Below are 18,037 nucleotides of genomic sequence, written 5' to 3' on the forward strand. Positions count from 1 at the left end.
CTCTTTTCAGGGTGTTTGGGCCCTGCTGATCGTGGTACTCAGAGAGCTGTTGCTTCAGGGAATCCAGGTGCCTTCTTTATGGAGGAGACAGGAGGGATTGGTCTGGGGCAGGGACTCAGACAACATATTGGGCCAGAAACCCAGCTCTGAATTTGAAGCTCACTGCTTTTTTTCTCCAGCTTGCGTAGTTATTTAGTCATTCATCTGTCCTGAGAGGCCATCTCCTGTCAGCTCTGAGATTGGACTTGCACTCACCATAGTCCTGGAGGCAAAGAAGTATATGTCCCAGGGGAAGGCACAGGCCCACCTGGGACCATCCTGGTGGTGGTTGGATGCGTTCCTTCAAGACGTTACTTAGGAAGCAGACGGGCTGCTTTCTTCCTTGTGGAATAGGTTGGCCTTGGCATGATGGCTGTATTGATGTTCTCCCACCCATGCACATGGACCCTGCCACCGCCACATAGAGACCTGATCCTTCAGCCATTCACGGGCCCCTCCCTTGTTTTTCCCTAGATGGATCCAGTTGGCATCTAGGAAGACTTGCCATGACTTGGAGCTAGCACCTGTCCTGCAGAAAGTGGGTTGAGAGCCCTGTGGTTTGGCATGAGTGGATGAGAGCCCTGTGGCTTGGCGTGACTTTTCTCCTGCCTTTGTGGGGTGGCAGGGGGCAGGAGAAAAGTCAGTGTGGATGTGACACAGGGAATCCCAGCTGAGTCTGCTGGTCTCTGGTCAGAGGAGCTCCAGGCTAGTGAAGCTATTGTTGCCATTTTATACACAAGGACACCAAGGGTTGTAAGGGATCAGGGGGTCAGGTATCTGAGACACAGCTCAGTCACACTCTGAAATCTTCCTATTCTGAATTCAGTGTCCTTTCCATTTTTTCTTGCAACCCCAGGTCTAGGTAGGACAACTGATTTTTACAGTAAGATAGTGGTGAAAAAAAATCAACCAATGGATACTTATTGAGCGACTGCTCTGTAAGTGAAGGCAGCAGTTCAGATGGAGGCTATGTGATGCTCAATGGGATTAGAAGTGTTTTGGGATTCAGTGCACAGAGCCCAGTGGGTGAGCACCAGAGAGTGGCTGTGAAGTGGGGGTTTGAGAGACTCTCCCACTTCTTCTAATCTCCAGTGGGCTCCATAGCTGGCCCTTGGGGCTATAAATTCTGCTTACTGGGAGTCATCGGGGTGTTGCTTGAGCTGCAGGTCTGACCATGGGCTGTTGGCCTGCCTTGAGGATGATCAGAGCCTGTCAGAGATTTTATTTGGAGTAATGTCTTTGTGTTTTGAAAACAAGTTCAACTTTGATCCTAATTGGAAACTATTCTATTGATTGTTTTACTTCTGGATATTTAAAAAAATTACGAAATACGCAAACAAAATTTACCATTGTACCCACTTTTTCAGTGTACAGCTCAGTGGCATTATGTATATTCACATTGTTGTGTTACCATCACCACCATCCATCTCCAAAACTCTTTTCATCTTGAAAAGTTGAAATGCTGTACCCATTAAACAGTAACTCTCCAGTGCCCTCTCCCCCTCTGGCAACCACCATTCTACTTTCTGTCTGTATGAATTTTCCTATTCTATTTTCCACCTGTAAGTGGAATCATATACTATTTGTTCTTTTGTATCTGGCTTATTTTACTTAGTGCAGTTTTTAAAGTTTATTTCATGTTGTAGCATGTGCTAGAGTTTCCTTCCTTGTTAAGGTGGAATAATATTCTGTTGTATGTATACACCACATGTTCATTCGTCTGTTGTTGGACACTCGGGTTGCTTCTTACCTTTTGGCTGTTTTGAATAATGCTGCTATGAACATGAGTGTACAAGTGTCTGTTCAAGTCCCTGCTTTCATTTATTTTGTGTATGTTGCCAGATGTGGAATTTCTGGGTCATGTAGTAATTCTGTATTGTATTTTTTGAGGAACTGTCATACCCTTTTCCATAATAGCTGTACCGTTTTACATTCTCACCAGGAATGTACAGACTCCAGTTTCTCCAGGTCCTCATCAATACTTGTATTTTCTGACTTTATTTTGCTTTGATAACAGCCTAGATGGAGGGTTTTAATGCTATAGTTTCTACTTTTTTCATATTGTATAGTGGTCCCAGTGTCCATCTTGGCATAGCTTATGATAAAGCTGCAGTTTCTGGCCAGGCACGCTGGCTTACCGTAATCTTGTGCCTGTAATCCCACCACTTTTTGAGGCCGAGGTGGGTGGATCACCTGAGGTCAGGAGTTCGAGACCAGCCTGGCCAACATGGTGAAACCCCATCTCTACTAAAAATACAAGAAATTAGCTGGGTGTGGTGGCAGATACCTGTAGTCTCAGCTACTCAGGAGGCTGAGGCAGGAGAATTGCTTGAACCTGGGAGGTGGAGGTTGCAGTGAGCCAAGATCGCACCACTGCACTCCAGCCTGGGTGAGAGAGAGAGACTCTGTCTCAAACAAACAAAAACAAACACAAAAACTGCAGTTTCCAAACTTTTGATTAGCAGTATTCTTTTTTTTCTAAATGTGGAACCCAGGAGATAAAACAGCTATCAGTCTAGGAAAGGTTTGAATCTTGTCTGTGAGAAAGTACTTTCTTCCTTTCATGAACCCTAGGAGAACTCAGAGCCTATTTGTGAAAGCCTGTGCTAGAAGTCGTTGCTGTAAGCACTGATGACAGTGGCAGTCATTTTAAATTTATTTTATTATTATTTTTAATAGAAACAGGGTCTCATCTTATTGCCCAAGCTAGTCTCAAACTCCTAGGCTCAAGTAGTCCTTCCACCTAAGCCTCCCAAAGTGCTGAGATTACATGAGCCACTGAGTCCAGCCACTAGCAGTTATTTTAATAGATAAAAGTGGAGCATGTGTTCAATCTGTCTGTTTAAGGCTTGTCCTACTGCCTGCTGGGCTCTCCCAGGCCCTTCTGCCAGCCTCTCAGCTAGGACTTTTAACGGCTTCTCCTCCTGCCCTCCCTGACGTATTTGGTAGTGTCCATATCCCTACCCCGGTTCCTCGGGCCAGCCTCCCAGGTGTCAGGTCCTGTGAGTCTACCTCCTAGTGGGGTTCCCCTTCATCCCTACTGTCACGGGTCCATCTGGGATCCTGGCATCTTTTTAAAAATAAGAGCTTTATAATTTACACACCATGTAGTTCACCTAAAGTGTACAAATTCAGTGGTTTTTAGTATATTAACAGAGTTGTGTAACCACCACCACAGTCAGTTTTAGAACATTTTTGTCATCCCAGAAAGAAACCCTAAACCTCTTGGTGATTGCTCCTCAATTGTCCTTCTCCCCAAGCCCACTAAACCAGCGGTCCCCATCCGTTTGGCACCAGGGACTGGTTTCTTGAAAGACAATTTTTCCGTGGATCAGAGGCAGAGGGCAGGGATAATTTCTGGATGAAACTGTTTTACTTCACATCGTCAGGCATTAGTTAGAGTCTTGTAAGGAACGCACCACCGAGATCCCTCGCATGCACAGTTCACAATAGGGTTTGTGCTTTTAGGAGAATCCAATGCTTCTGCTAATCCAACAGGAGGCAGAGCTCAGGCAATAATGCTTGCTCACCTGCCGCTCATCTCCTGTTCTGTGGCCCAGTTCCTAACAGCCCATGGACCAGTACTGGTCCGTGGCCTGGGGGTTGGGGACCCCTGCACTAAACTACTTTCTGTCTCTGTAGATTTGTGTATTCTGGACATTTCAGATAATTGGAGTCAGAAAATATACGCTCTTTTGTGTGTGACTTCTTTCATTTAGTGTAATGTTTTCAAGGTTCTTGCGTGTTGTAGCATGTATCAGAACTTTATTCCTTTTTATGACTGAATAATAAATACTTCCTTGTATGGACATACTTCGTTTTATTTATCCATTCATCAGTTGATGGACATTTAGGTTGTTTCCACCTTTTAGCTTTTAGAAATAACGCTTCTGTGAACATTCATGAACAAATTTTTGGCGTGGACATGTTTTCATTTCTCTCGGGTAGATACACATAGGAGTGGAATTCCCTGGTCATGTGCTAGCTCTGTTTAACATTTTGAGGAACTAGCAGACTGTTTTCCACAAGGGCTGCACCAGTTTACATTCCCAGCAACAATGCATGAGATTCTAAATCTCCACATCTTTGCCAATCCTGTCATCTTTTGCAGCCTCCAAAGTAGTCTGCCTGCCTCTAATTATTTTTCTATTATCTTTCTAAAACATAGGCAAAACATTTTGTTCTCCCTAAAACATCCATTGGTTCCCTGTTGCCTACAGATAAAGTTCATGGCCTCTGTGTTGTGGCTTGGCCCTCAACTACCTTTCCATCCCCCATTCACATCCCCACTCTAAGGCCTTGTCTTCTAATTTTCCTATCACACCTCACTCTCCCTGCCTCTTTGCTTCACTGTCTTCCACTGCAGTGTATTCTGTTCTTCAAGGTTTAATGCAGTAACTTACTCCTTTGCCTTCCTTAATCCCTTTGAATGAATTGTTCTTTTCTGCCTTTAGATGTTGCCTGTGTTTCTTTTCATATCATTTCAGCTTTTGAAAAAAATAATAGGCTTGTTACCTCTGCTAGCAGTGATCCCTGGGGGCAGGGATTGTTGTCACTCTTTTGTGTGCCTGACACCTGGTGCATTGCCAGGAAATGATGAATGCTATCGTGAGGGACCAAGGAGCTCCTTGTGTGTTAGACCACACTGCTGTCCCAAGGCAGCTCTTCACTGGCCTGTCTGCATAGAGCTCAGGACTGGTTCCTGGTGGACCTTGGCACTGTGACCTTCCTGGTTCTTCATACGCCTTGTCTCAGTTTGTCCTATTTCCTTTCTAGGAGAGTTGTGGACTGGGGCAACCTTTGCCAGTGATGAGAAGTAATGCTACGTGGCAGTGCTGAATCTCTCTGAATATGGTAAGGACTGATGCCTGCCTGTTTTGCGGACATCAGTGTTCTTATGTTACTTTACTCCTGGGGGTGAGGAGCATTTTCGTGTTAGACTCTGAAGGCTCTTATTATGGAATAGCCTTCCTCCCAGGAGAGCTGTTGGCACCTTTGAGGGTATGAGATTGCTTGCCTAATGGTTGAAGCGACTTGCAGGACTTTGTCACAGTTGCTGGAAACACATAAAGTTAACATGTTTTGTTGAAATCTGTTGTTCCATTACCTTCTGCTATGTTGAGCTGTTGCTGGGGTGTCCCCAGTGTCTGTTGCTTTTGCGGTAGACGGTACCCAGGACATACTTTCTGCACAGATTGGCATAACCGCCCCCCCAATGGCTGCCGTTATATATTTTTTTTCTTTAGAGGATGATTTTTGTTCATTCCCCACATCTGAGAAGGCCATAGCTTTTCAAGGTAGAATAGATCATATGCTGGAGCAGAATTGTATTCATCTGTGGGTATTTGAAGAGATGAGTGACATCTCGAAGCAACTTGTCTCTTCCACCAAACCCCTGTTTCTAGATTCGAATTGCAGCCTTAAATGCCAGCTCCACCATTGAGGATGATCATGAAGGAAGCTTTAAAAGTCACAAAACCCAGACAAAGGAGGCTCAGGTATGTAATGCAAGGTCTTCTCTATAGGTGGACCTTCTCATTTCTATAGATGCTACCTCATTTTAAATGCATTTAGACATCTCCTCAGTGGAGTTTTAGGGGGAAATACCATTTTGAAAGATGGTTAGCTCTCCATCTCCTGTTAAACCTGTTTTGCTTAGGAGACAGTCATACTTAGGAGAAATTATATTTGTTCTGTCAGTGTATGTGAAGGCCATTTCAGCCCCCAGGCCCACTTCCATGCACCCCATTCCTTGTGCAGCCCTCAGGGGTTGGGATACCCAGGGAATGGTAGAATATTAATGGTAGATGGTGCTTTGAGGTTCCCTAGTGTATTGCCCTCATTTTATAGTGTGACGAGACTCTTGAGGGGAGCAACCTAGACTGGGATCACCCTCCAGGTTAGTGAGGGAGCCAGGTCCAACCTCAACTCCCTAGATTGTTGGTCACTCCTCTTTCCCATGAGGCCTGGCATCTCTTCCATTTCAGCCTTCCTTCTTTCCATCCATTCATCTCTATACCTTTGTTCTATCCTAGTGTAACAGGGATTTGCTCCTGCCTTTGTTTTCCCTGAAATAAACATATGCCTCCTTCCCCACCCTCCTGCATTTTATGGTAGAAATCAGGACAGTTCCAGAGCTGTCTCAGAAGTCTACTAATCACCTGTCCCTAGTCTGTAAGGCATGTCAGTGAGGTTCAACCTACCCAGTGCCCCCTCCCTCCCACAGGAGGTTGTCATCCTCCCCAGGCAATGATCAGGCTGTGGCAGAGTGGTGAGTAGAAAAACATGGAAACCATGCTGGGCGCGGTGGCTCATGCCTGTAATCCCAGCACTTTGGAAGGCTGAGGTGAGCGGATCACTTGAGGTCAGGAGTTCGAGACCAGCCTGGCCAACATGGTAAAACCCCGTCTCTACTCAAAGTACAAAAATTAGCTGGGCGTGGTGGTGCACGCCTATAGTCCCAGCTACCAGGGAGGCTAAGGCAGGACAGTAGCTTGAACCTCGGAGGCAGAGGTTGCAGTGAGCGGAGATCATGCCACTGCACTCCAGCCTGGGCAACAAAGCGAGACTCAGTCTCAAAAAAAAAAGAAAAAACAACGGAAATCAGTTTTTGTTTATTTTAAGAGGCAGGGTCTCACTCTGCTACCCAGGCTGGAGTGTAGTGGCATGGTCACAGATGATTGTAACCTCTAACTCGTGGGCTCAAGCAGTCTTTCTGTCTCAGCCTCCTGAGTAGCTTAGGACTACAGACACCAGGCCACCATGCTCAGCTGATTTTTAAATTTTTTGTAGAGACAGGAGTCTCTCTATGTGGCCCAGGTTGGCTGTGAACTCCTCGGTTCACACCTTGGTTTCCTAAAGTGCTGGGATTACAGATGTGAGCCACTGTGCCTGGCCTCAATGCAAACCATTCACACTGAACTTTTTACTCACAACCCTTCTGACATCATATGTTTGGGGTATTTTTCCCACATACCAACCAGTTCTCCAACTCTCCATACACCAACTGGGTGTCCTACAATTCAATTATGACACTAGCTATCCAGAGTTAGTGTCAGACTCCGCAGCACTAACAGCTCATCCCACAAAACTGCCCTCACTTCAGATGCCAATTGCAAGCATTGAGTGCCAGGATACCTATACTTCTGTCCAGCTGGGCTATAAAATCAGGGATTCTTACCTCCTACCACTTTTAGGTTTGATAATTTGCTAGAATGACTCACAGGACTTAGGAAAACACTTTATCTACATTTACCAGTTTATTAGGAAAGATACAACTCAGGAATAGCCAAGTGGAGGAGATGTTTATGGCAAGGTATGAGGTGGATTCAGAGAGCTTCCGTGCCCTCTCCAGGTGCGGCACCCTCCCAGCACCTTGATGTTGTTCACCAGCTCAGCAGCTTTCTGAACCCTGTCCTTTAGGGTTTTTAAATAGAGATGCCATCACATAGGCATGATTGATTAACTCATTGGTGATCAGCTCAATCTCCAGCCTCTCTTCCCTTCCTGGAAGTTGGGAGGTGGGGGAGCTGAGAGTTCCAGCTATCTAATCACATGGTTGGTTCCTCTGACTGTAGCCCTGCCTTACACACATTTTTGGCTTAAAAAAGACAGATCTTTATGCTGTATGAAAACATCTCTTGTCTTGATTTGCAGGAAGCAGAGGCTTTTGCATTGTACCACAAGGCCCTTGATCTGCAGAAACATGACCGGTTTGAGGAGTCTGCCAAAGCTTACCATGAGCTCTTGGAGGCGCGCCTGCTGCGGGAGGTGAGGCACCAGCAGGCCAGGCAGTGTGCCGTGGTGGTTAGTGCATGGACTGTGGGGCTGGGTGCTCTGGGCCTTACCTCTGCTCTCCCGTTTCTTGGCTGGGGAACCTCGAAAACATTATTTCACCTCTCTGCCCGTATTTCCCCACCTCTAGGGTATCTGCCTCATTGAGTTTTTATGAGGGTTGAGTAAATCCAGTGAAGCATGTAGAATGATTCCTGGTGTAAGTGCTTATTAAAGGCCAGCTATCGTTATTACTTAATCTTCACAACCACTCTGCCCAGTGGCTGGATTTTACAAATGTGAAAACTGAGGCTTAGTGAGGTCTTGATGGCTCAAAGCCATCCAAGTAAGTGAAGCATTCAAACTAGAATTGGAGTCCATGGTTTGCTGATACCTAATGATCCTATTGGCAACACATTTTAGCAAATGCTGTTTGAGTGAAAGACCATGAACTTGGGAAGTCTATACAGACATGCCATGGAGTTTTGAATATAGTCAGAAGGATTGGGGACACTGGTTACAGCAGAGAGGGGCAGTCAGAGCAAGACCTGGTCCCAGCATGGGGACTGTGGTAGTGGTGAGTGAGTTAATCCTTGAGTTGACTGTAGATGTTGACTGGAGGTTTGGGAATTGGTCCCAACCTGAAATTAATTTAGGAAGGTGTATATTTCATTAGGAGGAAAGGCGTTTGTTTTCAAGTACTCACACATGCAGATGATATACATTAAGGAAGCAGATAAGCTCCATCGGTGTTTACTGGACTGCACAGTCCTTCAGTTGAGCAGAGTCTCCTACAGTGTTAGGCATGCAGACACTTGCAGACATGACTCAAGCACACCAAAAACCTTGATGGTTTTTGCTGCCGATGACATAGAGAATACTGAGTTCTAATTGTCAGGAGAAAGCATCTATTCTTTCTCTCACTCAAGGTTTTTCTTTGTATTTCTAATTATATAGCTTGTCAAGATTCTTTGGTTACTGATTACAGTGCCTTGGAATTAGGGGTATGAAACTTGTGATCTCCTCCTCTCCTGTTAGTAGGAAGTGGGTGAGGACCCAGAGAGGGAAAATTAGTTTATTCTGTACTTACTGAGCTTTGGTTATGGACCAGTTGGTGGGCATGTTGGTCTTCCCTCTCGGGCCATGGTGGAATGCCGAGTGGGCCCAGCATCCAGCAGTTGCTAGGCAGGAGCCTTTTACCTAAGGGCATGGTCATGTGTCAGCCTTTTAGTTGTAGGTGTGTGCATCTTTCTGTGCGCATTATATCACTTTCAGCCTTATATCACTTTCAGCCTCACCAGGTTGTTTTAGCACCCTCCTTGCTTCTAATAGTAAAAACATGCTCATTGTAAGCAACTGAAAAATACGGAAAATATATAGAACAGTTTCTTTTTACACTCATATTGCATCGGCATACTTAATGTTAATTACATAATTACAGTTTTGCAGAAGATTGGCATAAATAGGTCCTGGACCACAGCTGACTCCTAAGAAGCATTCAGCCTGACTGGTGGGTGTTCTGGAGGGACTTCCTGGGGCAAGCCTTTCATGGTGAATGGAGAGTGGTGCTGAATGTAGGTAGTCTGTTAGGTGGAGATTAGTTAAGAGCATCCACTGTTATGTGCATGTGCATGTGTATTGCTGACTGTTTAGTCTGAAGTACACTCACTCAGTCTCTGTAAATTTGTTCCCACTATTGTTTGAAGAGTTCTGTACCTGTAGGGACAGAGGTACCTGGGATCCAGCCCTGGTCAGCTGGTTCTTGGAGGCCTTTTTGTATGATAAGTCAGATGATGGTAGAAGATAACTGAATGGGGCTTCATTTGAGCTTCTCAGTCTTAAAGAAGTTCCTTAAGACCTCCGAGGTAGGTAGATTCTTGGATTAGTCAAGGGATGCTTCCTGAGGGTGGCATGTCTTTGGGTCTTACCTGTTCAGAACATGAAGAGCAATGTGTGGAAGCCACCTGTCCCAGGAAAGAACTTCTTGGTGCCCCTGAGTTTTTTCTGTTAGAAAATGTTTTAGTTGGGCCGGGCGCGGTGGCTCAAGCCTGTAATCCCAGCACTTTGGGAGGCCGAGACAGGCGGATCACGAGGTCAGGAGATCGAGACCATCCTGGCTAACACGGTGAAACCCCGTCTCTACTAAAAAATACAAAAAACTAGCCGGGCGAGGTGGCGGGCGCCTGTAGTCTCAGCTACTCAGGAGGCTGAGGCAGGAGAATAGCGTAAACCTGGGAGGCGGAGCTTGCAGTGAGCTGAGATTGCGCCGCTGCACTCCAGCCTGGGCGACAAAGCGAGACTCCGCCTCAAAAAAAAAAAAAAAAGAAAAAGAAAGAAAATGTTTTAGTCTTTGTCCTGTGGTTGGAGCAATAGTTTTCTAATCAGCAGTTCCTTAGAATATAAGGTCATTAAAGCTGTAATGAAATAACTTTTCATATTAAACATATTTGCAATTCTTACAGTCTTTCAGCTCACTTTAACTCTTGATATTTAGGGTAGGAATTATTTTTCTTAATTACAGAGGTTAGACACTAATGTTTTAGTTAAATTAACAATTGTCTATGCTCATGTGATGTGTTATAGAGTTGGGAGCTCAGCCTGTTGATTCCTAATCCTGGAATGCCTGGGGTGAAGCTCTAGGCCTTTGCCCCCAGATAGCCTGCTCATACCTTGTCTTTTATCTTATACCTTGAACTGCTGGCTGGGTCTACCTATGCTGTAAATGTTATTCTCTAGGCTTGAACCCTCAGGCATGGCAGTAGTGGTGGGGCAGCTTCTCTCTGTCTCTATGGATGCCCAGACTGTCTGCAAACTATTAATACCTCAGGGTGGTCTGTTCTTCCCTGAGCGCTTGGAGTAGGAGTGGTCTTATAAGAACACATGGTGCAGTGCCTTCGTTTTCCAGCGGTGGACGACACTAGACTGGCTCAAGGGCCTGCAGCAGAGGCCAGCCTGGAAGCCAAGTATCCTGCTGGCTGCTTGCTGAGGCTGCAAGGCCTAGTTGTCACTTCTGTTTCTGTTTTGTTCACAGGCAGTTTCATCCGGTGATGAGAAAGAGGGGTTGAAACACCCTGGGCTGATACTGAAATATTCCACGTATAAGAACTTGGCCCAGCTGGCAGCCCAGCGGGAGGATCTGGAGACAGCCATGGAGTTCTACTTAGAGGTATGGTTTTGGCAGTGCTTAGCTCCCTTGGTGTTTTGAAAGCTCTTGGTGGAGGGGATGAGATTGGGGTCTTGTGGGCCAGAAAGAAGAGTTTGTAGTGGTGGATCACCAAGCTATAGTACCCAAGGCTCTAGGGTAGGTCCATAGGTGATAACAATTAGTACTGACCAGGCCTGGAGAGCAGGGGCTGGGGCAGAGCACATGCTTGGATGCAGAGGACTGCGTGTGAATTCTTCCTTTGCTGCTCAGTGCATGTGTGGCTGTGAGTGAGTGATTCAGACTTTTGGTGTCTCTAGGTCTACACCAATATAGTGGGAATAATAAAAAAGAGCGTAGTTGTGAAAGTTAAGTGAGTTGGTATGCATAATAGTATGAAAACCAAAGTCTGAAACTGAGCATTCAATATGTTAATACTTCCAGCCATAATAGTATTGCTGTTATTTCATGTTACTATAAGTCTGTCTGTGGGCACCTCTAAAGCACCAGACACTACACTATTTGCTCCCTATGTGTACACTAATCCTCATGCTATCTTGCAAGGAAGGAGTCTTTATCCTCACTTTAGTGATGAGGAAATAGAGGCTTAGCATCATTCTGCTAATCAGTGTTGCAGCAGGGATGTGAACCAAGGTTTTTCTTCAAAGTACATGAGTTTTCTTGAATCCCATAAGACTCTCATTTTTTCAAGTTTTTTGAAGACAGTGTCTCAGTCTGTTGCCCATGCTGGAGTGCAGTGGCATAATCAGGGCTCACTGCAGCCTCGAACTCCCAGGCTCAAGCGATCCTCCGACCTCATGCCCCCAAGTAACTGGGACTATAGACATACACCACTGCACCCAGCTAATTTTTTGTATTTTTTTTTTTTTTTTTTTTGAGACGGAGTCTGGCTCTGTCGCCCAGGCTGGAGTGCGGTGGCCGGATCTCAGCTCACTGCAAGCTCCGCCTCCCAGGTTTACGCCATTCTCCTGCCTCCGCCTCCCAAGTAGCTGGGACTACAGGCACCCACCTCGTTGCCCGGCTAGTTTTTTGTATTCTTTAGTAGAGACGGGGTTTCACAGTGTTAGCCAGGATGGTCTCGATCTCCTGACCTTGTGATCCGCCCGTCTCGGCCTCCCAAAGTGCTGGGATTACAGGCTTGAGCCACCGCGCCCGGCCAATTTTTTGTATTTTTAATAGAAATGGAGTTTCGCCATGTTACCCAGGCTGCTCTCGAACTCTTGGACTCAAGCATTCTGCTCACCTCAGCCTCCCAAAGTGGGATTACAGGTGTGAGCCACCATGCCTGGCCCATATTTTCTTTTCTTTCTTCTCCTTTTACTTCTTTTACCTATTAAATATGTAAGGAATATAGATATTCAGATTGACAAAATATATCAAGAAAATGGGGAGACTGAGGCAGAAGATCACTTGAGGCTAGGAGTTTGAGACAAGCCTGGGCAACATACTAAGGCCATGTCTGTACAAAAAAAATTGCAAATTAGCTGGGTGTGGTGATGTGCCACTGTAGCCTCAGCTACTCAGGAAGCTGAGGCGAGAGGATTGCTTGAGCCCAGAAGTTTGAGGATGCAGTGAGTTATAATCACACCACTGCACTCTTGCCTGGGAAGTAGAGTGAGACCCCGTCTCAAAAAAGAAAATTTTTTTAAAAAAGTTCTAAGTTAAATAACTTGGTCCCTGTAACTTTTTATGTGTCATTATCGCTCTAGATCTTGGAAACGTGTGACTCCAGGAAAGATGAGCTGGCATTGCTTGTCAGTTATAAGATAGTCATGGCACTTTTGCCATATCCCTGGGTAGTTCGAGTGGCTGTGCCAGTGCTGTGCTCCTCCTGTCCCCGGGGTGCCTGCTCAAGGAGAGATCTGACTTTGTGTGTGTGTGTGTGTGTGTGTGTGTGTGTGTGTATGTTTGCCCTCTGCTTGTGTTGCTTCCAGGCGGTGATGCTGGACTCCACAGACGTCAACCTGTGGTATAAGATTGGACATGTGGCCCTGAGGCTCATCCGGATACCCCTGGCTCGCCATGCTTTTGAGGAAGGGCTGCGGTGCAATCCTGACCACTGGCCCTGCTTGGATAATCTAATCACTGTCCTCTACACCCTCAGTGATTACACAAGTGAGTCATGCTTTATTGCTTTCTTCCGTGTGCCAGTGGTTTTTGGAACAGCAGAGGAAAGGTAATTTGGATAAACTGAAAGCCAAAGTTAACACTGAAGGGCTTTGCCAGACTGTCAGGGAGAATGGAAATGTTCTTAGATTTCTGCTTTATTCTGCATCTCTTTCTTGATTTGTTAAATGCCTTGTAGTAATAAAGTAGCATGTTTTCTGAATGATTTTACTTTTGGCTAATTTTTTTTTTTTTCTTTGCAAGGTTTTGTTTGTTTGACAGAAGAAATGGCTGTCTTATTTCCTCCCTGCACTGTCCCGTTTTGTGTATCTTAGTCTGTTTGGGCTGCCATTAAAAAAATACCATAGATTGGGTGGCTTAAAGAAATTGGCTGGGTATGTTGCCTCATGCCTGTAATCCCAGCACTTTAGGAGGCCAAGGCAGGCAGATCACTTGAGCCCAGGAGTTTGAGACCAGCCTGGGCAACATGGTGAAACCCCGTCTCTTCAAAAAATACAGAAATTAACTGGGCTTGATGGTGCATGACTGTCATCCCAGCTACTCGGGAGGCTGAGGTGGGAGGATTGCTTCAGTCTGGGAGGTCGAGGCTGCAGTGAGTCGAGGTTGTGCAACCGCACTCCTGTCAGGGTGACACAGTGAGACCCTGTCTCAGAAACAAAACAAAACAAAAATAAATATTATCTAAATCAAATGTGGGTAAGACTTGAGGTACAATTCATCCTGAGACAAAATTCCTCTCCAGTTGTGAACTTGTGAATACAGATAAATTATGTGCTTCCAAAATACAATAGTGGAACAGATACAGGATAAACATTTCCATTCCAACAGGGAAAAATAGGAATGCAGGAAAGGGTGATGGGTCCCAAAACTTAGCAAACTTAGCAAGGCAAATTTGAGGTCCTAAGGCTCAGGAATAATTCTCTTTGCTCCGCCCTTGATGCCCACTGAGGTGGCAACATCACCCTCATGGCACATAGGTAGAGGGACAAGCCCCACCCTTTTGGCTTGGCAAGATGCTAGGTTGAGACATCCTGGCCTATGCAAACTGGAGAAGTGGCCCCACCCTTTAAGGAACTAGCCCTAGCCTCTTGGTGTGTGGTGGGAGTGGCAGCTCAGATGATCTTTGAATCACCTTTGAGGTTCTTCTTCCTTTTCCTTGAAGGATAACATATATTTTTGATGTTCTTTCATTCTTTCTCATTTTTTTCTGTTCCCATTAGTCCCCACTAGCAGTGTTTCTGCCAGTATAATCCCACCTTTCTGGCTTCTGCTGAGGTGCCTGATTAAATCTGTGGTTCATACCCCCACTGATCTTATAAGGAAATTTTTGGTCAGCCACACGCATAGTGTTCTCAGAACAAACTTTCTCAATTTTTGCAGTATGGATAGACAGAATTTTCTAAATCTTTAAGTTCTGGTTCCTTTTTGCTTAACAATGCCTTCTGGCCGGGCGCGGGGGCTCAAGCCTGTAATCCCAGCACTTTGGGAGGCCGAGACGGGCGGATCACGAGGTCAGGAGATCGAGACCATCCTGGCTAACACGGTGAAACCCCGTCTCTACTAAAAATACAAAAACTAGCCGGGCGAGGTGGCGGGCGCCTGTAGTCCCAGCTACTCGGGAGGCTGAGGCAGGAGAATGCGTAAACCCGGGAGGCGGAGCTTGCAGTGAGCTGAGATCCGGCCACTGCGCTCCAGCCTGGGCGACAGAGCGAGACTCCGTCTCAAAAAAAAAAAAAAAAAAAACAATGCCTTCTTATTTTCTCTATTTTAGCATTTCGGTATAAGCAGCCAGGAGGAACTGGGCTATGCCTTTAATACTTTGCTTAGAAGTCTCAGCAAAATAGCCAAAATTTCATTGCTTACAAATTCTACCTTCCACAAAACACTAGAACATAGACATAATTCAGCCAAGTGCTTTGCTACTTTATAACAAGGATCATCTTTTCTTCATTGTCCAATAGCATGTTCTTTATTTCCATTTGAGATCTCAGCAGAATTGCCCTTGATGTTTATATTTCTACCAACGTTCTGTACATGATTATTTATTCTCTAGGAAGATGGAAGCTGTCTCTGTACCTCTTCTCTTCTCTTCTTTCTGAGCCCTCATCAGAATCACCTTTTTTTTTTGAGACAGAGTCTCACTTTGTCACCCAGGCTGGAGTGCAGTGGCATGATCTCAGCTCATTGCAAGCTCCACCTCCCAGGTTCATGCCATTCTCCCACCTCAGCCTCCGGAGTAGCTGGCACTACAGGTGCCCACCGCCAAGCCTGGCTAATTTTTTGTTTTTGTATTTTCAGTAGAGATGGGGTTTTACCGTATTAGCCAGGATGTTCTCAGTCTCCTGTCCTCATGATCTACCCGCCTCGGCCTCCCAAAGTGCTGGGAGGCTGTGAGCCACTGCGCCTGGCCCAGAATCACCTTTAACAATCCTTACATACCAATATTCACTTTTTCCAGTGTACTCCTCAAAACTCTTTAAGCCTATCCCCAGTTCTAAAGCTCTTTCCAACACCAGACGTGGTAGCTCATGCGTGTAGTCCCAACACTCTAGGGGGCTGAGATGGGAGGATTGCTTGAGCCTAGAAGTTCAAGAATAGCCTGGGCAAGATAGTGAAACCCCATTTAAAAATATGTTTTTTTTAATTCGCTGGACGAGGTGGTGCCCATAACCACTTTTTAAATCTTTTTAATTGAGGCAAAACATACATACAATAAGGTGCATAAATCTGAGACCTATCAGTTTGTATACGTGAAAACATGTCAAGATACAGCTCATGTGCAGCGCCCTGGAAGGCAGGTTACTTTGGATCCCTTCCACTTTTTACAGCCTTCTAAGGCAACCTTGATTTCTCCTTTTTGTCACCAAAGATTAACTTTGCCTGTTGTTGAACTTTCTCTAGGTAGAGTCAGTTCCTTTTAAGGAAAGCGTGTGCTTTCCTTAACCTGGCCCCTTCTGCTTGTCATCCTGCCTGTGAGCGCACCCATGTGGGGCACAGCAGTCACTACGTCTTCTTATTTTTGTGTAGTCTATTTTGTGCGTTTGCACAATGTAGCCATTCTGTACATGGGCATTTGGGTTATTTCCAGATTTGGGTTCTTAGTCATAACCTGCTATGAACATTCTTGTATATGTCTTTCAGTGAACATATGCACTCATTTCTGTAGGTTGCCCCTCATTTCACTTCCACCAGCAGAATATGATAGTTCTACAAGGCCATGTTTTGACTCTAGCAGTTTCTTCTTCTGGAGGCTTTTAGTCTCTTCTTGGATGCTCCTCCTACAGTTTGGGACCATCTTTGGGGTTCAGCCTTCCTTCCCCACCAACTTCTTTAGTTCTTTGCACCCCTCTCTCATTGTAGGAGAAGTTATGCTTGGTAAACTCAAGTCTTTGTGGGAAGATTTGGGTTGGAGCATTGTATTAGGGTTCTCCAGAGGAACAGAACTAATAGGATGTATGTACATATATAGAAAGAAATTTATTATAAGGAATTGGCTCATGTGGTATTGGTAGCTGACAAGTTCCAAGATTTACAGGGTGAGTCAGCAAGCTGCAGACTCAGGAGTGATGGTGTATAGTTCCAGTCCAAGTCCAAAGGCCTGAGAACCAGGAGAATTGATGGTATAGTTTCAGTCTATAGGCTGGCAAGCCCAGGAAGAGCTGATGTTTTGGTTTTAGTGAGAAGGTAGGGAAAAAAAAACCCAATGTCCCAGTTCAAAGGCAGTCAGGCAGAAAAATTCTCTTACTCGGGGGAAGATCAGCCTTTTTGTTCTGTTTAGGCCTTCAACTGACTGGATGAAGCCCTCCCATATTAGGGAGGGCAATCTGCTTTACTCAGTCTACTGATTTAAATGTTAATCTCATGCAAAGACACCCTCACAGATACATCAAAAATAATATTTGGCCGAAGTCTGGATATACTGTAGCCCAGTCAAATAGACACATACAATTAATCATAACAGGGACTGAACTGATATATACACCTGTGAGAGCCCTGATAGATTTGACAGTCATTTAAACAAAAAAATTAAAGCAGCATGTTAAATTGACTCTCAGTGGCATTTTATACATTTGATATGAGTACGGAGGGATGCTGCTGGGTTAAGGCCTGCTGACTGCCTCTTGTTCTGAGACTTCCCAGGCCTCACCTCTGCAGGACTGTAGGGTGGCTAGTGAGTTTAACTTGCTACAGCTAATGTGCCTACTGAGAACCAGCATCATCCAAGTGCTCAGTGCCTTCTGGGTTTTCTCTCTGGAAGTCATTGATGGCCACCCTTCAAGTTTCATGTGGTCTCAGAGAAACCATGTCCCTTATTTGGCTGATGCAGGCACCTTTGGACCATCTATGGAGCAGCTTGGACTGGCTGGGATTGTACAGACCTCTCCTTGCTCACAGGCTACACAGCCTTTGTGCACCTTGGGGCGTGTGGCCCTGCTGAGCATTGTGGCCAGTTTCTGCTCTCTCCTGCCAAGCACACTAGGAGCGCATCCCTTCCTCCTCTCCCAAGGCTTCCATGTGCAGATTTCTACTTGTGCTCTGGTTTTCCTCCCTGTGTTGCTTCTCACTCCTAGGTGCTTCATTTTCTAGTTATTCTTGATAGGAGTGACTTGCAGTCCACCTGCACCAAACTGAGAAGCTGGGCAGGGCATGATAGTGGTCCCAGTGTCCAGGGAGAGCTGGCACCCTGCTGCAGTATGCTGTTTCTCTGTGTGTTCACTGGTGAGACCTGGACTGTTCCCAATTACAAGTGCTGAAAGCTTTCATAATTTATATCATAGTTCTGCTTTGTGAATCCATGCCATCCCATTTTTTCTGTGTGTTTACCTGTTACTGTCTCCATTCCTGGAGGAGCTGGAGTTGGCACAGACTTTCCAGATTAATGACTTGAGGAGGCTCATTATTACATTGACATGAATGATGTACATGTCTTAAATT

The 18,037-nt window shown here is 45.5% G+C and overlaps 1 protein-coding gene across 1 annotated transcript in view; it reads left to right on the plus strand.

Annotated features, from left to right (window-relative positions):
* The window catches only part of CABIN1 (calcineurin binding protein 1), a 167,750-nt gene that overhangs the window by 17,501 nt on the left and 132,212 nt on the right, over positions 1–18,037 (plus strand). The window contains 5 exon segments of the mRNA XM_033199874.1: positions 4,816–4,893; positions 5,445–5,537; positions 7,696–7,809; positions 10,844–10,978; positions 12,910–13,090. Of these exon segments, the coding sequence (XP_033055765.1) occupies positions 4,891–4,893; positions 5,445–5,537; positions 7,696–7,809; positions 10,844–10,978; positions 12,910–13,090 (526 nt within the window). The 5' untranslated portion in view covers positions 4,816–4,890.

This window comes from Trachypithecus francoisi, unplaced genomic scaffold, assembly GCF_009764315.1.
Source record: "Trachypithecus francoisi isolate TF-2019V2 unplaced genomic scaffold, Tfra_2.0 Contig00196, whole genome shotgun sequence".
Classification (NCBI taxonomy): Eukaryota; Metazoa; Chordata; class Mammalia; order Primates; family Cercopithecidae; genus Trachypithecus; species Trachypithecus francoisi.